The sequence below is a fragment of the Antedon bifida genome, chromosome 11, assembly GCF_963402885.1.
Source record: "Antedon bifida chromosome 11, ecAntBifi1.1, whole genome shotgun sequence".
NCBI lineage: Eukaryota > Metazoa > Echinodermata > Crinoidea > Comatulida > Antedonidae > Antedon > Antedon bifida.
This window is the reverse complement of record NC_136236.1, coordinates 8826618-8850777: the sequence shown is the minus strand read 5'-3', so window position 1 is coordinate 8850777 and position 24160 is coordinate 8826618. Positions and strand designations below refer to the sequence as shown.

The 24160-nt window shown below is 33.1% G+C and overlaps 2 protein-coding genes across 2 annotated transcripts in view; both read left to right on the top strand.

The window, feature by feature from the left end:
- The window catches only part of LOC144856257 (uncharacterized), a 166300-nt gene that overhangs the window by 20597 nt on the left and 121543 nt on the right, over positions 1 to 24160 (top strand). The window lies entirely within an intron of this gene.
- Positions 93 to 3159, top strand: LOC144856482 (uncharacterized). The gene is made up of 2 exons (XM_078714496.1): positions 93 to 191; positions 495 to 3159. Exon 2 carries the CDS (start codon positions 521 to 523, stop codon positions 1031 to 1033), a length of 513 nt encoding a protein of 170 aa, XP_078570622.1. The 5' UTR covers positions 93 to 191; positions 495 to 520; the 3' UTR covers positions 1034 to 3159.

Sequence of the window (24160 nt, the reverse complement as noted above, 5' to 3'; positions counted from 1 at the left end):
TTGATACGACACAGTATAAATAGTTTAAAATTGTGTGTGAACATGTGCCATGCTTAAATAAATGCATATATTGAAGAAGATCATATGTATTTTATTTTAAAGTAGCGTCTCATTATGATTATTTTTAGGCTGTCTTGAGAAGAACGAACATGAAGGTGCTTCGTTTGGTCATCGATGTCATCCAAGTAAAGGTAACTAGTAAAGGCCTAGAAATCATGTACTGCTATGGTTACTGTTAAGCCAATGAACAAGATAAGATGACAACTCTTACATTATTATATAAAATAACACAAATATATAGTGTTGATTATAAAGATAACAAAGTCAGTGGGTATGTTATACTGTTATACTAAAGTTTATGTTTATTATGTAATCATTGTGGTGTTTATAATTAATATTCTAATAAGCTGAAAATAATCGATATAATGTTATCAAAACTACTCATCTAATCATAGGACAAAAATTGTGTTGTTTATGTATTTTTTTTTGTACAGAATCAGCCGAGAAGAAATTTCAGACAATGTTGCTACAAGTATCCACCTGGTGTGATCATCATGACCTACTTGATAAGCTGAAAGTGTTGTGCAATGACATGATAACAGATTTCAGTGACCTACAGAACGCTGGAAGCACCATCGAATTATTCAATTTATTAAAACGTTGTGGCCATCTTACCGTCACTACTAACTTTAAAGTTCTTATTGACGCAATTAATGCCACTGGTTCCAATGGTGTTCTTGAGGTCAACAAACTGCTAAAAGACACGTATGATGAAGCCGACCACCACATAGATTCTTTCTCTCCATATCGACAAAAGCTGATTAAATTCGGTAAAGCACTTTCTGAAGAAAATATAACAACGCTTACTCATCTTAAAGGTTTTTCAAGGAAACAACGTAAGAACCAGTGGACTATGATACTAGATCTCGAGCGAAGACGTATCATTACAGAAGAAGGATTGCCATCGTTTATTGATGATTTAAAGGAGAATGGGATGAATGTTGCTGCTGAAAAGTTAGAAGATCCGATTTAGCAACACAACGGGTATTACTGATGTCAATCTACAATTGAATTATCGGTGGTTAATTAAGATCAGACTCATACTAAGACTAAGACAAACTTGACTGCTTTCTTAAATCATTAAAAGTAACAATGAATAATAGGCTAATGTAAACTTCCTCAAGCATGCTGTTTAGTAAAAACTGTACAGTGTATATATTAATATCTAATTAGTAAATCAATAGTAGAGAAGTTTGTAGTAAATCGAATAAATAGGAAATTGAATCGAAACTACAAATATACTGTTTTTACAATACTTTATTCCAATAACGACCTTGGTATAAACCATAATGTATTTGTTTCCAAAATCGTTAACCATAATATCTTTCAAGTATTAGTGGACTTCCGCATTGGGACGGTAAACGAAAACAATGAGACGACAATTTATACAATCGATTAAACTGCGTATGCGTATTAAGCCCAGTGTATTATGTCCCGGTTAGATCAAGACACAACTTTGCGCTGATCACTAGCTGCATTATGGGAGTATGTTTCCACAGATCCAAAAAAAATGACTGGGGTAATAATGTTCAGCGCATTGAGAGCTTGCTTATATGCGCTATATAAGAATAAACTATTATTATTATTAATATTATTATCGGTATTGTATGTGGTAGATGTAACGTTCAGTTTGATAACTAGGCGGAGCTTGCACAGTTTATGACATCATTTGAAAACTGTTCAACAATACGTACGCGGTAGCATACGTTGTTTTTTCAGTTGTTGTGAAACTGCCATATTGTATCATATAAGTATGTGAGATTGATTCGTATAGATTAATTTTAAAAATAGGTGTTTGTAGTTTATTCCTTATTACCGTAGCTAACGGAGAATGTAATCAGTCACGCCCGCCAAGCCCACAGAAAGATCGATTGGGGTTTTTCCGTTGAGTATAGTTTTTCCGTTTGTACTTAATTTACGCAGTATTTTGAGCATTGAGATTGTTTTTAACGAAAACAAGGTCAACAGCCATTAAGTCGCGTGCTACAATGCATAGTGATACCGGACCGACAGACAGACAGACCAACCGACCGACATAGTGAACTATAGAGTCTAATTGCATGCCGCAACATACTGATACCAGAATTGGCTTCTATAACATTATTTTAATGGTTGACATATATTTTTCAGTGAAATGAGATTTATAGCTGCCATTTTAACATTCTTTTTTAGATAAATAATCAAAATTGGTGAAATAAACAATAGACCAAACAAAATAAGTATAACTGAAGTAAATAATTGTCAGGATAAGGCTGGAAAACAATATCAATTATTTAACAATGAACATTTCAATTGTAACAACCTAAATTGTACGTATTATTTAACATTTGTATTCATATTATCACGTCTGTTTTGTTATAATTTTTTTTTTATTAATCTTTGATTATTATATTTCTCTCATTTTTAATAACTTGTAATAAATGCCATTTTATCTCAATTTTTATTCAAATCGATTATTTTATTTAAGCCAATATGTTACTATAAATGTACCGGCCTCTAAATAATTTGTTGTTACCGAAACAATTTTTTAAAACACATAATATAAATTTCAATGTATTGATATATCTTTAAAATGTCTATCTATACGCTCTTTTGGTATATTTTTTTAAGGCAGAGTTTTAGATCCTGTTCACACGTATGTCATAAGCCTTTAGCGGCCCGGCATGGTATTTGTAGATCCGGCCATGGCGGTACACAACATAATAGGTTGCGTAGTTTATACAGTGACGTAACATGGTCGATGATACGTCAAATTACTGCTTCAATATATATATATAGGCTAACAAATTAAAGCAATAGTACAGTAGGGCCTAGATATGGAACTTTAACTTTACTTTTGACTGGAAAATAAAAGACGCTAAAGAAAAATTGTGCTGTGTAAATTAGATGATGCGCGCAAACACATAACGAAAGTATAAAAATGCCAAACTATATTATTTTGGGTGTTTTTCGTGGTGTATTAAATATTTGATACGTAGAGATAAAAAAAAGTGAACAAAAATCGAATAAAAAACACATTGCTGCGGAAACACAAATTAAGTTTATTCATTTACATTTTATTTTTATTTCACTGGTTTTGATATTTTGCAATTTTTTTGTAGGGGAGATTTGTTTACGTACTTGCTACTTTTGTAATTAAAGTGTGGTCTACAAGAAACCCGTGCTCCGCATGGTTTGTCTACATTAATAATAATTCACATGGCATGATTATCTATATTATAAGTTAGTTAAGTATAATAAAAGCGTACGTTTCCCGGCCACGATATTTCTTTTCGTACATAATTTGGGGACCCCTCATGAGATGTCACAAAATAAACATGAATATTCATTAATCATGTCCATAAGCTACGTTAGAAATGAGCTAACTACAATTCGCTAATACAAAGCTTTTCTGTCGAGCCGTCTGTGTAGTCGAGTGGATTAGGCTATGGACTTTACATGTCGATGTATGGGGTTCGAATCCGATGAGCAAGTTCTTTTTACTTTATAGTGAGAGAGAGATTATTTAGAGGGTTAGGTTTAGAACTTAACTATCTTTCACATAAGGGGCCCCAACTTCTGTACGAAATAAAAAAATCGCTTCCCGGCCTCTGACAAATTGTTTTTTCTTTAAACACACAAACTGTCATCAATACAATTCGGAACTACTTCCGGCCATTGATTTTGTTATACACGGAGTATTCCTTTACTTTGAAATATCTGTAAGCTACAAAATGAAAGCAATACTGGATTTGGGGTGCCCCTCAGAAAGTGACAACGTGCATGAGCGGGACAGACTTCTGTCAATCAGTCGGCAGAGATTAAAACATTTTAATGATAAAATATGAATTGGTAAGTTATCGAATTAATAATAACAATGATTACGGACTCAACACAAAAGGTAGTCGAAATTTGATTATGCGCTCGGACACAAACATTTTGGGTGTATTTTTCGTTGATATTTGATATTTAGCGGAAACACGACACTCATTTGGATTCGTTTTATTTGTGTGTGTGTTTTTTGTAATTTACATTTTTGTTTATTTCATGTTTTTTTATATTCCCTTGACCCAACAAAATAAAACACGACACCTAGGCTACTTGGATTCGTTTTAGGCCTATTTGTGTGCGTTTTTTTTTGTTTGTTCATTTACATTTTTTTTCATGTGTTTTTTTTTCCAATTTTATTGTATGTATTTTTTCGTATCTATTTTGCTAGTTTTGTAATAACATTGTGGTTTAGTTTTGATTTTTAGCTTTAAACGGTGATACTTAATTATTACACATGTCGCGGATTGAACTCGAACCTACTAAGCATTGATATCAATGGTCACGGCGATTTGCTTTACTGTTTATTTAGCGGCCCGGCATGGTATTTGTAGATCCGGCCATGGCGGTACACACAATAACAGAGGTTGTGTAGTTTATACAGTGACGTAACATGTCGCTGAGACGTCAAATTACTGATATTTTTTGCCATTTTTTAGTTTTTATCCTTAAAATTCAGGAAAGTTACATAGCCTATCGTGTGCGGCCCCTCAATAAACATCAGTGTGCCAAATGTGAGCACGTACCTTTCAGTGGTTTTGGAGGAGATACGTAAAATTACGCGAAAAATTTAGTAGCATTAATATATAGATTAGTAAATCAATAGTGAAACCCGATGTAGAGAATTAGTAAACCACCCACATTAATGGTGCGGATTGTTTTTACATCAATGACGTAGATTTAGTATTTCAAAAAAATTGATAAAATAAAGAAAAAAAAAACTACAATGACGCAGAAGGATATACATCAAAATAATTATGACGGAAGTTGTACCATTTTCAGATGCATACGCCCGTTCTAGAGTATCGTATGTTATTTGTTATTTGTGGTAAATCGGATAAATAGGAAATTGAATCGAAACTACAAATATACTGTTTTTACAATACTTTATTCCAATAACGACCTTGGTATCAACCTTAATGTATGTGTTTCCAAAATCGTTAACCATAATATCTTAGAAATATTAGTGAACTTCCGCATTGGGACGGTAAACTGCGTATGAGTATTAAGTCCAGTGTATTATGTCCCGTTTATTATGAGGGCGTGTGGCGGAGTGTGTTGGACGTTCGACTACTGATCGTGAGATCGAGGTTCGAATCCAACTCTCGCCACATTGCTTGTATCCTTAGGCAAGATACTTTACTTACGTTTGACTCTCTCCACCCAGGTGTATAAATGGGTACCCGGTTAGATCAAGAAACAACTTTGCGCTGATTGCTAGCTGCATTATGGGAGTATGTGTCCACAGATCCAAAAAAATTACTGGGGTAATAATGTTTAGCACATTGAGAGCTTGCTTATATGCGCTATATAAGAATAAACTATTATTATTATCGGTACTAATTAATAATTAATGCTCAGTCTGATAACCATTTTTAATAACTTGTAATAAATGCCATTTTATCTCAATTTTATTCAAATCGATTATTTTATTTAAGCCAATATGTTACTATAAATGTACCGGCCTCTAAATAATTTGTTGTTACCGAAACAATTTCTTAAAACACATAACATGAATTTCAATGTATTGATATATCTTTAAAATGTCTATCTATACGCTCTCTTGGTATATTTTTTAATGTCCGAGTTTTAGATCCTGTTCACACGTATGTCATAAGCCATGGCGTACGTCTTTCGCGTGAACTAGGCAGTTGCATTATATGTTGTTATACACATACAGTAATATACATACTATACAAATGAAAGTGTATAATCAAGACATTTAGTATGAGTATGCCTTGCACAACAATTACATTTACATAATTATAATATGTCATATTTTTTTAAAAATATTATGACCACTATGATGGATAATACACCCAGGATGATTTGTTTTTATTATCAATATGGCTGATGGTCGTAATTTTTTTTTACATTCTCTATTGTTTTGTTACGTATCCTTTTTTCTTATTACATTGTGATCTACACTTGTATCGATTTGTACATCGTCTTTATCTTGGTTGTATTATGTACTTTCAATCATTTTAAACTTAAGTAATTTTTAAAATAGGAGGAGTATTAGCCAGCATGCAACGCGACTAGACGTGCTGCATTTCTGCTCGTCAGGTGAGAGGAAGTTTCACTCAAATTCAGGTATATTCCATATAACTAAGGAATTGATTCCCTAAAAATGGCGACTACAAGGCAAGCTACTAGCAAGAATAAAAATAAAATCACTGATTTTACTACGAAAAGCCCCAACAGAAAGGTGATACCAGTGGGCTTACACATGAAAGCCAAGCGGGTGAAACAACCTCTGTCCATCCCATTACGCTGAGTGAGGCATCCATACAAATCGAACGTACTGCGCATATGGAATGTGTCAGATATGCAAATGATGATGCAGCTGGGGCTACGGCGGAGAATTCGAACGCATGCCTGAAACCAAGCACACAAAGCAACAGCACGACGGAGGTGAAACATGTTGATTCGGTGCTTGAACAAATACGGGAAGAACTGAAGCTAACCTTTCTTCCATTGGAAACAACTATGAAAGCAAATCAAACTTTAATCAACAACAAGCTAGATACTATTCTAACAAATCAACAGACTCTCAATATGAGGCTGGATACAGTAGAAGAGAAGCAGGAAAACTACAGATTGTCATTGGATTTTGAAAGTGAACGCCTAGATAAGGTAGTCAAAGCGTCGGAAAACCTGAACAAATCTATCAAAGAATCAAACAAGAAATGGCTGAAGTGGATGAAAATTACAAAAGAATAAAAAGTTTAGAGAATGAAGTACTTAGCCTAGAAAGATATACTAGGTCCTTCAACCTAAGGTTTGGTGGCATAGCTGAAAACCCAGAGGAGGTATGTACAATTACTATTGATAAAATAATTTCCTCCCACTTCAAAAAACGGGTACCCATTGAAAATGCCCATCGAATAGGAAGAAAAGGACCCAAGCCAAGGCATATCATTGTGCGATTTCAAGCCCGACCAGATCGGACAGATATTCTGAAGATGGCTAGGAGTTGCCGGATAGCGATATTTTTGTCACTGTTGATCTACCATATAAAGACTTAAACTCAAAAAAGCAATTTAAGGGTATTATGAAAACTGCTTATGAAAAAGGGAATCGTGTATTATTCAAGAAAGGGAGTCTATACATTAATGGAAAACTTTACAAGGAATAAACATTAGATAAAGAGAAAAGAATATTTTGGATTTTGTATTGGGGGTGGTTCTTTCCTTCTCATCCTGATGGACGGAAGTTTGTTCTAATTTAAACATCTTAAGATATGAGGCTTTATATTATTGTTGTTAAATGTCTTTTTTGCTTGTGTTTTTTTATGAATTTTCCTAATGTATTATCCTTAGTCATAAAACATACTGTAAACTGTCGTTTGTGCACGCAGTCAGGTCTAACTTATCTGAGAATATTGTCAAATGAAGTGGAGTCACTTTTTATTGGTAGATGTTAAGTAACATTAAATGTATGTCTGCCAATTGCAGAGGCCTAGGCGATAAGAAAAAACGAAATGACGTTTTTAATTATTTGAGGGAGAAACACTTATCAATATACTGTTTACAAGACGTTCATTGGGTAGAATCACAAACAACGCAAATAGAATCCGAGTGGGGACACAAATGTTTTATTAGCTATGGAAAATCAAATTCTAGGGGAGTCGCTATTCTGCTAAATAACAATTTCGAATACTCCATAAATGATGTTAAAAAAGATAACTATGGTAATTGGATCGCGATCAACATTAGAGTGGGAGATATTGACTTAATAAAAATGAATGTTTACGGGCCTAATAAAGATGATCCTTCTTTCTATCAGGAAGTTAAAAAGGTGATCGAATTATTCACTAGCCCTTACATTCTGATTTGCGGTGACTGGAATCTAGTTCAAAATGAAAATCTAGACCTATTTAACTATCGATATGTAAATAATCCTAAAGCTAAAACAATTGTACAACAAATTATGCTAGACTTGGATCTATGTGACATATGGAGAAAAAAAAAACCCAAACGAGAAGCGCTATACGTGGTGATCAAAAAATCCTTTTAAACAAGCAAGGCTTGATTACTTTTTGACATCAAACAATTTATTGCACCTAGTGTCAAATGCAAAGTCTGATCACTCCATAGTGACAATAACACTTGATTTAAAAAGTATAGAAAGAGGAAAGGGGTTTTGGAAATTTAATAATTCACTTCTCCATGACCAAGATTATGTTACACTCATAAATGAAATTATAGAGAATACGATTAAAAGCTATACCAACACCACACCTAAAGACCCAGAGAATAATAAGTTAAATCTAACTATAAATGACCAACTATTTTTTGAGGTGTTGCTTTGCAATATTCGTGGAGGTACAATACAATATAGTTCAAGAAAAAATTAAGCCCTTCGTAATTTGAAAAAAGAATTAATTAATAACATAGAAGAGATGGAAAACGATCTCGCACAACAAACATTAGATATTACAGTCACAGAACACAGAGTAAAAGAAATTGAACAAAAAAAAGCACGCCTAGAAGACATTCGAAACGAAAAGCTAAAGGGGGCATTTATTAGATCTCGTGCTAAGTGGATAGAAGAGGCTGAAAAGCCAACCAAATTTTTCTTAGGTCTCGAGAAAACTAACTTTACGAACACATTAATAGACAAATTAATAGATGAAGAAAAAAAAACTATATTGGACAATAAACTTATAATAAAGGAAGTTGAGCATTTTTACAGTTCTTTATATAAAAAAAAGATATAGAGCAAATAGATTTAAACGTATTAATAACAAACCAGAACTTCGAAAAAGTTTCAGAAGAAGAGTCTCAAAAGCTTGAGAGTGAATTGACCTTAGCTGAGCTTATAAATGCGCTCAATAAAATGAAAAACAACAAATCACCTGGAACAGACGGCTTTACGTCTGAATTTTTCAAGATTTTTTTGGGGAAACTGGGTGCTCTACTTCTTCGTTCCTTGAAATATGGCTTTAAAACTTGTAACCTTTCAGTCACTCAAAAACAGGGAGCAATCACTCTAATCCCAAAGGCGAATAAATCAAGAAAATAATTAAAAAATTGGCGTCCTATATCTTTATTAAATGTTGCTTACAAAATTGCTTCATCGGTCATATAGCAGAGAGGCTAAAATCTGTCTTTCCAAATATCATTAATGAAAACCAAGCGGGATTTATAAAAGGTAGATATATTGGAGAAAATGTTCGTATTTCATATGATATCCTCTCACTCTATGACGAACAAAACCTACCTGATCTCGTATTACTGGTAGATTTCGAGAAAGCTTTTGATTCCCTGGCGTTCAAATTTATTGATAAGTGTTTGACCTTCTTTAATTTTGGACCAACTCTTAAGAAATGGTTTAGACTTTTTTACACGAATATCTCTTCATGCGTTCTAGTTAATGGACACCCCAGCAATTTTTTCAATATTGAAAGAGGTTGCAGACAGGGCGATCCGCTATCTCCATACCTTTATTCTGGGAGTGGAAATTCTAAACATAATGGTACGCCAAAATATTAATATTAAAGGAGTAACAATTGATACCTCTGAGATTAAATTGTTACAATACGCAGATGACACTGCATTTCTTCTGGACGGCTCACACAAATCACTTACTGAATGCATGAGTACACTTTCAAAATTTGAAAAGATGTCTGGTTTAAAAATTAACATTTCTAAATCCAAAGCAATATGGTTTGGATTAAAAAAGTTCTCGAGTGAACAAATTAATACTAATTCAAATCTTGACTGGTGTGATAAAGGCCGTTTTGATTTTTTGGGTGTTACATTTGACTTAGAAATAAGCAAAATGACTAAAATAAATGTTGAAGAGATAGCGGGTAAAATTAGGTCTACTATCAATGTGTGGCGTAAGAGAAGATTAACTGTGTTAAAATCTCTTAATATTATCAAAACTTAATTATATTTTTACAATGTTGCCAAACCCAACTACAGCTTATCTAAGTGAACTTAATAGGATGTTTTTTAATTTTGTCTGGAAGGGAAAGGATAAAATCAAAAGAAATAAGCTAATTAGAGAGTATAAGGATGGCGGAATTAACATGATTGATATCTTCAGTTACATAAAGGCAGTTAAGATTAGTTGGATGCGAAGAATTCGTAACAACACTGGAATTCTCAATGTAGTTTTCAACAAAATATGCCATGGTAAAAAAACTGAATCAATCTTTGAATACGGCCCATGCATGATTCAGAGGCTTTCGAAAAATATGAACAATTTGTTCTGGAGAGATGTTCTCCATTCATGGTCCGAGTTTATTGCTATTCATAATTCAACAGCATCTGCAAACTATAACGTACTAAAAGAACCAATATGGTTGAATGATTCGATTCTAATCAATAACTTTCCAATTTTTTACACCAATTATTATGAGTGTGGCGTAAGGTTCATAAATGATTTAATCTCGGATAGAGGAACCTTGCTTAGTTATGAAAACTTCAAAACACACTATAAGGTGAAAAAAAATAATTTCCTTAAAAAACTATGGATTAATTGATGCAATTATAACTAAATACCCTTCTTTGGGTACAGAAATAAATACTAAATTACAAAACCCAATAAATTTACCCATACTTGAAACCATAACCAAACCCCAAACAGGATGTAAAGCTTTTTATAGTAAGTTTATTAAAAACAAAGACTTTAACTGTTAAGCTAAACGAAAGTGGGGTAAAATCTTAAATGTTGAATTCTCGGAACATGAATGGGAAGGAATTAATGTTGCAACTTTTAATGTGACCGACAACATAAAATTACGATGGTTTCAATACAGACTTAACAACAGTATCCTCACAACTAAAGTTTACCTTAAGATTATTAAGTACATTGACGAAGATAACTGCTCCTTTTGTAACATTAGAAGAGAAACAGTTTATCATTTATTCTGTAAATGTAATATCAGTAGATGTATAAGCAATTTTTTTTTTCAATGGTGTTCTCGAAATCTTGATATTCGCATATGTGTATCGGAAAGTGAACTGCTTCTTAGTAATACACCATCCAATAGGATTAATTTAATTTTGTCAATACTAAAGTTGTATATATATATATATATATAAGAGTAAGTTTTCGGGCCTCCTCTCACAAACCGGCCTCATAAGCTTTGTAAAATATTACTTTACAATTAAACAGTTTAGATGTTTGGTTAATAATAGAGCCGAAGAATGGGAAGAGTGGAGTGCCTGGGATAATCTTCTGTAACATAGATTTGTATCACTCTATATTCTGACTTGATGTGCACAACTGTATTTATTTTATAAGAAGGTGTTTATATAGGAGAATTGATTATGTATAATTTTTCTATTTTTACTCTGTCTGCTTTTTTTTTGTATTCCAATGTATTAAAGAAAGATTGAAAAAAAAAATTAAAATAATTAAATGTATATACAGTTTTCTTCTTTTCTTCTTTAAGGGAGGGAATATTCTTAGAGAAGACATGAACAAAATTAATCGTAAGTAATAAGGTGGTTTTAGTTCATCCTTTGAACTTTGCTAACCTAATACTTACTGTTGCCTAGGTAACGCAGAAACATTTCAAACATGCCCACTAAGCCCACGTCTAACAGGGTATGCTAACTATGTATTGATATAACCGTCACGCTCTGTTAATTACCTTCCACTTTGTCTACATATAAATCTATATATAAATTATGGTTAATTCTGACATAGGCGAGCACAATGGAAAAACTTCGGTACTAATCTCCGCCTTGGATACCTACCTTATCTATCTCAGATGTACCGCGAAACGTAGATTTCATAACATTAGTTTCCACTATTACGATATTGTTCCATATTTCTATCTTAGGAATATATTATAAAGGGTTTTATAAGAAAATGTCTGATTTCAATCGGTAAATTTTAACTCTACGCGCGGTAGAAGTAATTTCCGGGTTCACGGTAAGGTGTGTCAATCACCTTGCAACTTTTCTGCATGGTTGGTTTCAACCAGGGAGTTGTAAAACAACTCCCTGTTTCAACTAAGTTGACCGTTGGTGCTTGGTGCCGATAGCCAGTTTGTGTTTTTGTTTATTTTCGGACCGCGCATGTGAAGGTATAGTAGTACATAAAGATCAAATTAAATATATTCATAAAACATAAAAATTGTGGGAAATAGTTATATAAAATTACATCGAAAGAACTGAACTGATGATTAAATCGAATGAAACCCCGATAGCCCAGTTGTTGAGTAAGCTGCCAGGACTGTATACTGTGCGCTATCTGTGTCCCGTTAGGACCTTGGGATACTTCTGCCCATGTTGCAAGCCGTCTAAAACGTCTTCCTTCTTAGGCCAAAACGGCTCACTGTGTCGCGGAATAATGTATTAATTATACTAATTCGGATGGTATTTATTTGAATTAACGCCCGGAACTACTCCCCAATAAACCATCAATTAAACTAATTATTGCCACTCTCTTGACCCCGCCCCCCTCCCCCATATCAAAATACCATCTAATAAACGCCCATCCACATTTATACACACAATATTGTATTATATTTATAACACAATTATACTATTTTTAGTAGATTTCATCGGACTGTTATCTACAATTTACCAAGCAATTATTATTCTTTTTTACCACTTTTCATATCTACAATAAACACTATACGTAAAACGCTATTAAGACACTGTGAAACAGGTTAGTGAGTAGGTTTAGTTTAGAATCAAAAGCATTTCAATAATGGTAACCGACCGAAAGAATGTCCTTCTAAAACTTTTTACTCGAGTCATTATAATTCCGAGAAGCATCGTCTACACTTCCTAGAGGGGGAGCGAGCGAAGCGAGCTCACCCTCTAGTAATAAAAATAATAACTAGCAGTAACCCGTCCTCCGAACAGTCTTTTTCTGCCTTAATATATTGTTATATACTTTGCATGGGCAAGTATAATAACAGCACACTTTGATAAAAGTACTTTGACAAATTATTAAAATAAAAACAAATTGTATCACGAATAAAATTCGGAAGTACTGTATTTACGGCCATTGGTTTGTTATACACCATCCCTTCACTTTAAAATATATGTAGGCTAAAAAATTAAAGCAATAGCAGTAGAGTGGATATAGAACTTTAACTTTACTTTTGACTGGAAAATAAAAGACGCTAAAGAAAAATGTGCTGTGTAAATTAGATGATGCTCGCAAACACATAACGAAAGTATAAAAATGCCAAACAGTATTATTTTAAGTGTTTTTCGTGGTGTATTAATTATTTGATTCGTAGAAAAAAGTGGACAAAAATCGAATGAAAAACACATTGCTGCGGAAACACGAATTGTTAAGTTTATTTATTTACATTTTATTTTTATTTCACTGTTTTGATATTTTGCAATTTTTTTGTATGGGAGATTTGTTATGTACTTTTGTAATTAAATTGTGGTCTACCAGAAACCCGTGCTCCGGTTTGCCTGCCTTAATAATAATTCGCATGGCATGATTATTAAGTATAATAAAAGCGTACTTTTCCCGGCCACGATATTTGTTTTCGAAAATAAGTTGGGGACCGCTCATGAAACTTCACAAAATAAACATGAATATTCATTAATCTTGTCCATAAGCTGTGACGTTAGAAATGAGCTAACTACAATTTCGTTGATATTTGCTCAAATGAAACAATTACACAATATTTGATATTTTTTGGAAACACGACACTCTTTTGGATTCGTTTTATTTGTTTGTGTTTCTTATTTTTTATTTACATTTACATTTTTTTTTGCAATTTTTTTTTGTGTGAGGTATTGTATCTTATTTTCTAGTTTTGTAACTACATTGTGGTCTAGTTTTGATTTTTAGCTTTAAACGGTGATACTTAATTATTACACATCTCGCGGATTGAACTCGAACCTACTAAGCATTGATATCAATGGTCACGGCGATTTACTCACTGAGCCATACCGTGATTTACGGTCATTCTGTTCAAAGAATAGGTGTAAAACTAATTAAAACCTCAACGACGCGATCATTCGATACGGTTTACTAAAGACTGTTTATTTAGCGGCCCGGCATGGTATTTGTAGATCCGGCCATGGCGGTACACAACAGAGGAGGGTGCGTAGTTTATACAGTGACGTATTTTGGTCGCTGAGACGTCAAATTACTGCTATTGTTTGCCTTTTGTTAGTGTTTATCCTTAAAATTCAGGAAAGTGACATAACCTATCGTGTGCGGCCCATCAATAAACATCAGTGTGCCAAATGTGAGCACGTACCGTTCAGTGGTTTTGGAGGAGATACGTAAAATGCGCGAAAAATTTAGTAGCATTAATATATAGATAATATATAGATAATATCCTGGATTTATATAGCGCCTAATGTTGTGAAACCTCTAAGCGCTGAACATTATTACCACTGTAATTTTCTCTGATCAAACACGTATTGAAACATATGCCCATAATGCAGCTAGTAATCAGCGCAAAGTTGTGTCTTGATCTAACCGGGTTCCCATTTAAACATCTGGGTGGAGAGAGGCAAAGTAAGTAAAGTATCTTGTCTAAGGATACAAGCAATGCGGCGAGAGTTTGATTCGAACCTCGATCTCACGATCAGTAGTCACACAACACACTGCGCCACACGCCCTAACCAATGGAGGAAATATATAGACATATAATTATTTCCTCCATGGTCTACCGTCCTATTGCGTAAAGTTCTTATTACTTATATAATATACCTTCCTTATCAATCTTGGCCTTTTGTTTTAGTGCAGTGCAGACAGGAACAGAAGGCAGTGAACACACACTAATGGAAGTATTGTAGGCTACTCTATAGAATATATTATTTAAATGCAGAAAGCTCAAATTTTGGTGAGTCATTAAGATTGCTATTTTACAATTCTGAATTTTATAATAGCTCCAGTGTTATTCTAGTTGTTGTTTATTATAATTAAGGTAAAGGTATAATCTGAAAAAAAGGTCGATACTTTAAGTTTGGTTAGAAGCATGACATTTGATATGCCAACTTGTATCGAAAATTCGCAACTTTTAAGATTTGAGGGCATTTCAAATTTGACTTCTGACCGATAATATCCGATTCATCAGAACTCATATACCGTACACCCTAGAAACACAAAAATAATGGCAAATGATGCAGAAATAATACTGTTTAATAGAAACCTATGCATTTAACTCAATACTATAGGAGTTAAACAAAATAAAAATAATAGATCTGAACCTATTGGGCGAAACTTCAGAATGGAAAAAGATGCACGAATATGCTATTTACTGTGTTGAAATTTAGTATTGGTGATTTAACATCATCACTATAGTATAGTAATCACTGTATGTAAAAAAGGAAAACACTCCTTTTCATTATTATGCTGTTTTTATCTTTACAACATTTAAAAATAACTGTAATCCAACTCTCTCACAAAGATTTACTTTAAAGGAAAATACAGTCGCAGAAAGCTGTTGTCTCAACAACCTAAAGGACGTGCTCGGTTTAGTTAGTACAAAAGTGAAACAATTTTACCAACTGAAGAAAGATATTACAATAAAAGAAAAATTAAAAGCAATGCCATAGGCCTATATCATTTCCAAACGTGCCACCCTATAATGTTTTTCGCTAAGTTCAGCGAAGCTATTGTTAACAATCCATAATCAACATGTTTTATGTATACTATTATATTAGTAATTATAACATATTTCCATGCAGTGTTGCATTGTGCAAGCTAATTGCTCAAACCATTCTAGATATCACAATTTTAATTACATTTAATGTTACTTCTGTACTGTAAGAATGCGTGTTAAATAATGGTGTTATTGTAAGGATTGTTTCTTCTTTTACAAACGTTTAGGAATATAGACCTGAAAAATTCACTCATTTAATGGTACCGGTATAATGTTTTTCAGAGGATTAATTTAGCCCATTGTCAAGTAGACCAGGGTTCCCTTTTATTTTACATATTGTATAATGTAGCCTGCACAGTCATGTGCGAAGATAAGAATTACATTCCTACAATATTTAACTCGGCACTCTTTATAGGATTAATGGTTCCTGTACAAAATATAAATCATTATAGGGCTTTTGCATTGGAATTATACTAGCAGTTACCTGTCCAATGAACGGGCACCATCTTATAACTATTTTAAGATTTGGGAATCAAAAAGATAGTATAGTACGCCTAATAATAGTAGTACAGTATACACAAATCTGTAAGAATGGATGTATAGTGCCAAGAGGAATACATTATACAGCATTATACTGTATTCGTATTTTAATTTCAGTGTCTATTTTGATTTAATTCTAAAAGCAAGCAATTTTAAATGGACATTTGCAGTCTTTTTCAATATGACATTTATTGAGAGAAAGAAGCGATTTTCAAGATCAAGTGAATACAAACAATAATAATTATGTGTACTAAGCACCAAAGTTGGTGACAGGAAATGCTACTGAGGGCTAATTAAGTAATTAGCTCCTCCTACTGAGTTAGATAAACAATTTAGCTTTGATGGAATCCGATTGTTTATTGAGTGTAGGTTTTAACTCTTTGATCCACAGCATCTTCTTAATTAGGCAATCAAACTTATTGTTACATAGATAAGAATAACGCTTAAAAAAGAACGACGTTTCGACTCCATCATGGGGTCATTATCAAGTCCAATGAATAAAATTTAAAACAACAACTAATTAAATAGCACAAGCCAAGGGTCAAAGTTTAAATAAGAAAAGACCTATTGTCTAACATCCTGTCAAATGAAAAGCTTAGCTTTTACAAAGTCTGATATACAACATTTCATAGATAAGGCAGTCAAATTTGTTTTTGCATTTCCTAAGTATACTAAAACATTAATTAATTTTACTTGGATTAACAATGACGTTATGATCCTTTAAATGCTGTCCTATTAAGCATCTACTATGTTCAACAATGCGTTGGTAGAGGTGTCGGCATGTATATCCAACATAACTTGCATCGCACAAGTCACATTTAAATTTATACACAACACATTGTTGACTTATAATAGTTGGTTTCTTTTCGACTTTCCTAATGTTATCTTTAACTTTTTTACTTATGAATACAGGAACAATGTTTTTGTTTATCTTGTGACTTAGTTGGCATAGTTGTCGCTTGACGGAGTTCGCAGATTTCTGGTCTTTGAATTGCAGGATGATTCGCACTGGTATTTCGGTTTTATTATCTGTTTCGCCTTCTGCAGTGTTGTTATTGCTCTCTGTTGGTTTAAAGTTCTGTATGGTTGTTGTTAGGGTTAGGGTTAAACTTTGACCCTTGGCTTGTGCTATTTAATTAGTTTTTGTTTTTTGGACTTGATAATGACCCCATGATGGAGTCGAAACGTCGTTCTTTTTTAAGCGTTATTTTTATATTATGTATTTACAATAAACGTACCCTTATTCGTAATTTAGATAAGACTCTAAAGTATTCTGTGATATCATTTGCAGAGTCATCGACAATAATAATTGTGCTCAATGAATGTTTGAAAAACATGCAATCTCGTTAATATTAATTGTAATATACATCTAGTGTATCTTTGTTTTTCTTTTGTTTGTGTAAATATATTAAAATAATATACTTTTATTAAGTAATATAATTATGTCAGTTATTATTATTATTATTATAAGTTTGGTATAAGACATAATACTGCATTTCATAGTCGTCTGGTAAATCGTCATGTTTTGTAAAAACCTTCAAAGTATGTTTTTGTCATTTCCGGCTGGCGAACAGTGACTTAGTTGAATCTGGTATCCCGTTGTTCAGTTGAATGTCTTGATTTGTGGTGGTGGTAAGAATATTTGGGTGGTTTGTCTTCAAGATGAACAACACTGTATATTCTCTGGCGATATAGGCCTTATTAGAAAGAAGTAAATATGATTGAAACTTCATCCTCCTTGTTTGTACCTACTTGTAGGCCTACATCCCTTGAAAATAAATTACATAAAACGAACAATTAAAAATCCCCCCAAAAATAATAAAACATAATTTTAGCAAAATGTATTTACAATCATTCATATCATAAAAATCTATCGGGAGCTAATGAAATTAGAAGCTTCTCTTAGTCAGACATTATTTCGACCTAAAGTGGGCCGATTCGTTCCGTCAAACCTGGACCGAATCATTCCCCATTCAGCTAATTTAAACATTTTATCCTAATATTATAGGAACTGATGTTTTTTATATGTATTATTTATTTTATGTAAGTATTTCTATGTGGGGAGCATCTCGACGGTTATTTTTATTTATTTAGGTGATCCTGCCTCATTGATTTACTTTTACTGTTTAGCAAAATAAATGATATTATATGATATGATAAACGTGAATAGAAAGTAGTACTTCTGCATCATTTGCCATTATTTTCTAGGATGTACGGTTTACGAATTCTGAGGAATAGGACATTATCTGGTCAAATTTTAAATGGCCTCAAATCTTAAAAGTTGCGAATTTTCGATACAAGCTGCCATACCAAGTGTTATGCTTCTAACCACATTTGAAGTATTTTTTGGGTCTATATTTGGTAGGCCTATGATTACTACTAATAACTGTTTACCGGTTTAAGTTTAAAGTTGGACCCGGGAATACAATTTCTAATCTAATACTATAAAACATAGAAATGAATAGCTATTCAGTTCTTATACAATTCTAACCAAAATTTACATTTATGAATGGCCTTTTTTCATGAAATTATCTCATTTTTACATGAAAAATGGTTATGGCCCAATTTTCAAATAGTAACAATTACCGTAGCTAGGGAGTTTATTTTCTATCCAATTTGACCAAGCTCATAACAACATGGCGAGAGAAAACCAGGGAGACCTCCATGGAATAAAAAATAACCTGATAGTATTCAAATAATTATTCAGTATAAAAAAAAATGTGACAGGAAATGTTTACAAAAGGCTATCGAGAAAAAAATGATATAATTTCATCAGCAGTAGAGGTATCATATTATACCAAACAGGAAATGCCTAGAAGCTCATGAATATTAATGACCACATAGACATGAAACAATGAAACTAAACGAATTATTTATTTTTTTTTTAAATCAGGTTATATTTTAGTAAATTTTACTTTGAGCATTTATTTTCCCATCATCAACTTTAGTTTACAATGTGATACAATGTTAGAAATGTAATTATTGCTTCCCACCTTTAAGAAAAGATGTATACATTTAGTTTGAATGGTAAGCCTATTCACTCCCTCATGCATTTGAATGTACTCATACTTTTTAATGTTGTATAGTTTCAGTAAATCGGAAACCGGAATAGACCTGAAATCAAATTAACATTGTGAAGAAGTGAACCACGTTTGCATAATCTAGAGATGTATTGGTAGGACATGCTAATTTGTTATAATTCTTTAAAATGTTGATTTCAACTCTAGTCTTTTACATGTGTGTGTAATAGATGCAAAAATTGAGATTTAACTAATTTATTTTATTCAAATAAAGATGATTCGTTTCCGTTTGTTTGGTTAGTCATGCGAAACCTCTTCTTGGTTTGTCTTTCGTGAGATACTCACCTTTATTTCCTTTTTAGTACATATACAGAGAATTTTGTTTTAACATTGTAAACATACTGTATTACAAAAGTTTGTATGCAATCGAAATTTCTGTTTTTATTTTATTTCTTATATGCTTTTTTTAAATATATATTAGGTTTCATTCGTCAATAGTTATACATTATACATAAATAAAATATAACAATATAAAATGTAAAACAAACAACTCAGACGCTGTATATTATTATACTGTAACATTAACATTTTAAACCAATATCGATCTGTTGTCATGTCATTTTTAAAAACGTATTAAATAGCCTAATCTCAAATTTTGCAATAATATTTAAATTGATATTTCCATTTGTGTTTACCTTTCTGTCTTTCCTAGTGAATATCACATTTTATTCTTAATAGTATTCTTTATCGAGAGAACTGATGATAAAAGCTTTTGTTTGAAATCGAATGAAACCCCGATAGCCGAGTTACTTATGTATACTTTGCGCTATCTGTGTCCCGTTAGGACCCTGGGATACTTCTGCCCATGTTGCAAGCCGTCTAAAACGTCTTCCTTCTTAGGCCAAAACGGCTCACTGTGTCGCGGAATAATGTATTAATTATACCAATTAGGATGGAACACCTCCCAAATAAAACATCAATTAAAACACTCCCCCACCCACTATCCAAATACCATCTAATAAACGCCCATCCACATTTATATACACAATATTGTATTATATTTATAACACAATTATACTATTTTTAGTAGATTACATGTTATTGTTTTTTACCACTTTTCATATCTACAATAAACATTATACGTAAAACGCTATTACTCATCTAAGACACTGTGAAACAGGTTAGTGAGTAGGTATAGTTTTACGAATATCAAAAGCATTTCAACAATGGTAACCGATCGAAATCGTCCAGGCCAGAATGTCCTTTTAAAACTTTTTACCCGAGTCATTATCATTCTGAGAACCATCGTCTACACTTCCTAGAGGGGGAGCGAGCGAAGCGAGCTCACCCTCTAGTAAATACAATTTCTGTTATATTATAGTTGCAACTATTTGTGACTTGATAGCATTCAATTATTCTTTGGGTATATCTTTTAATAAGCACATGTATTTACCAGTTTGATATATGTGTTAATTTTACTAATATTTCTTTTGATGTTAAAAACCTATTCTCTTTTACAACATCCTTCATTAAAATCTTACGACGTGCAATCTAGTGTTTACAAAATAATTATTTGTTTTTAAGGTGTATTAACTTATTACCCCGTAATTGTTCATTCATAATATCATCATTAGTCTAGGTTCCAGACGGAGTTTTGTTTTAATATTAGTAAAAAGATAAATATTTTGGCACATATGGCGTTTCATACGTATACCACTTGAGCTTGGATACTCCGTCTTGGCACACACGTACAAGTCACGTGGCTTGGCACCAACAATTCTTGGTGCATAAGATTATCCAGTTGACTAGTTTCAGCCACATTCGATTGGCTACTCACTCGTACGCAGTTTTAATATTCATATTTCAGAATTTCAATTTCAGATTTAACAACTAAGATGATGCGCATGCGCTATGTTACGTTTAGACGATGTATACTTGTTTGGGTACATTATCGCGAAGCGAAGTGATAATGTGATGATGATGAAAGGATAGAAATAATTTTATATGCCTAGTAGTCTGGTAAACATTTGATGGGATTTTTCCCAAGAACATGAAAACTCGTCTTGATATGATAGGCTAGCTTCTCCGCAAATAAAACATTGAATAGATCATTTATTATGCGGAAATATTTTGATTTAATTCCCACTCACACCTTGTCCTGTGTGGTGTAGCTCTGTGTGCCGGTGGTGGTTTGTATCTTATTGTCGTTTTATTTGGCAGGTCATACGTACGAGTAGGCCTACGAAGAAGGCCTAGGCTAGGACTAGACTATTAATAAACAAAAAAACTTTGCCACACGATTTTATATTTCAACAGTTGTTATTTCAGTCTCGATCGTAAATTGAGCATTTATTAGTAGTACTGTTACGTACTCGATCTTTTTTATTTTGAAACAAAAATAATCATTGGTTGATTCGAAATCGATATTTACATACCGCCCGCCCTATAGCCAAATACGGTATAATAACCTACGTCATTCCTATCGGATGTTTGCGGTCTGCAAATCGATTTTACAAGTCTGTATTTTCTGTATCGACAAAAATCGAAATAAAAACAAATACATGAAAAAAAGACAATGAATACAGACTTGAGGCAAGTTTATACCATCATATATGTGTCAGCAATTTGTTTACAACAATCTTTATATTTTACAGATGCTTTTAATATATTTGCATAAAATAAAGGCATAACATGTATAATCTGATTTTCATGTGTAATCTTAAAAAGGATGTGCTCTGGACCAGGGAAGAGTTAAATTAATTGTAATTTAACTCTTCCCTGTCTGGACATATTTTATGAATAAAGAATTTTGGAATATATTTCCATTTTACTTCCTCACCATAAAACATCAAGTGCTTCTGTGTGGAACACAAAATCAGGCATCACAATCACACCTTCATTTAAGTTTCCAGAGAGATTTTTCCTTTTTACTTTTTCTGATTTTTTGTTCCATAGAAATTCATAACTCAATTTGCTAATTGTATGCCTATCTTAAACATATTTTAGTACAATAGTAATATTTGCATTATACGCTAGTTTTGCTAATGCAAGTGATTTAAATAAAACTAATTGTCCGTAAAAAGATACATTTCTAGAACTCCATAATTTAAAAAAAGGTCACAAGTTTATCATTTCAGTTTTTTGCTTCAATGCTTTGCGATCATAACCTACATATACTCCTAATTATTTAAAATTCTACACCCAGCCCATCAGAACCAGGTGATTTGTTTTACATTCCTCAGTAGTAATTTTATCTTCACATAGTTCTTTTACACGGCCGTAGTAAATTGTATGGCAATACTGCGTTGTATATACGACCATACTGCGTTGAAACACCGGTTCTCGTCAGATCACCGAAGTTAAGCAATGTTGGGTTCGGTTGCGTTCTGGATGGGAGACCGTCTGGAAATAGCGGCGGGTGCTGTATATACAGCGAAGAGTGATGGTGTAATGATAATATCGGACAAGCATGTGATAGGCATGGGTTAGAGGTTATTGGTACCATACTAATTGCATCCTTAGTAAAGATGCTTTACTCTCATTGACTCATCCTTCGGATCGAATGTAAAGCCGTTGGTCCCGTGTACTTAAGAGTACACGTTAAAGAATTTTGTACACTACTCGAAAAGAATAGAGTATCGTCTCTCGGTGTGTTGATCTGGTAGGCGCTTCCCTGCTGGCTGTCGTGTGTCGTTGAAGGGCCTAATCCGATTTCTTTCAGTTTCTAGTTAAATTCAATTTGTATATTTTTTTGTCATTTTTTTTTTTTCCCTTTTTTTTTTTTTTTGTATACGTTGCAAATATTGACTGTTGTTGAATTTCCGAAGACCAGGACCTCGTATGGGTTCATGCATGTATAATTTAATAGACACAGCCTGGTGGTCAGTTAAGATCGCGGGCCGAATGTGTCACAAGACTTAGCATCCCCATTTAGTTCTTTTGATATAAACCAGTAATCTAACCTACGATAAATATTTTTAACTTTTTGTCGCCATTTAAATTAATTTTTGTTTTCATTCTTTAACCTCCACACATCTATTAGTTTTAATTTTTTCATTAGATTTTTAAGGGTAAGTACTGATTTATCAGTTTTATATACACTTCCCTTTTGATTTAATTTCATATCCAAAATACAATTCATGTCTCTCCCCCCATGATGATTTTTGTCTACACTTTACAACATTAACAGTTTTATAAATTACAATGAAATGGATATTTCTGAAGAAAGTACTTCTCCCTTTACTTTTATTCGGTGAATAAACATTAATTAAAATAAGAAGCTTTCCATTTAATACCAATTTTATAAAATATATCTTCCGTCTTGATCAGGTAAAATATTGCTAATGTTACAATCTATTCCTTTTCTTATTAAGACCTATACAGAGAACTACCAAAGCTATGAAAAGCTTTTCATTCCCAATTAAACCCAGATATATTAATTAGATCTTTGGTGAAAGGTATCTCCCGTAGGAGAACTATATCTGCCTTTTGATCTTTGCAGTATTGGAATACCTTTTGCCGTTCATCTTGGGCTCTAAGACCACGAGTTTACAAACACAATATAGTCCTACACATTAATCCTACACAAAAAACTACGGTTATACCATAGTGATATTATAGTTTACAGATCCGTTTTAATAGTGGGCGGGGGAAGCGTATACAAAATTAAATACTTTGCGAGCGAAGCGAGCAACTGTACATTAGCTGGGTACTGGGGGCATGGGGGCCGCCAAGTTCCCTCGTTCAGACGCCCGGCTCTATAAGTAATGTATTGGTCGTTTCAATCGATTTCTAAGCATATCGGAATTGTCAATTTTCGCCCACGATTTTGTCTTTGTCCACGTTTATGTTATATCATAAAAATTCGTTTCGGGTTGGTTTACTTTGTTAAGTCGCTTTCGGATAAGCACGCCCTCATTCAGCAGCATTTTTGTTTTCAATCAGGCTATGGCAGAAA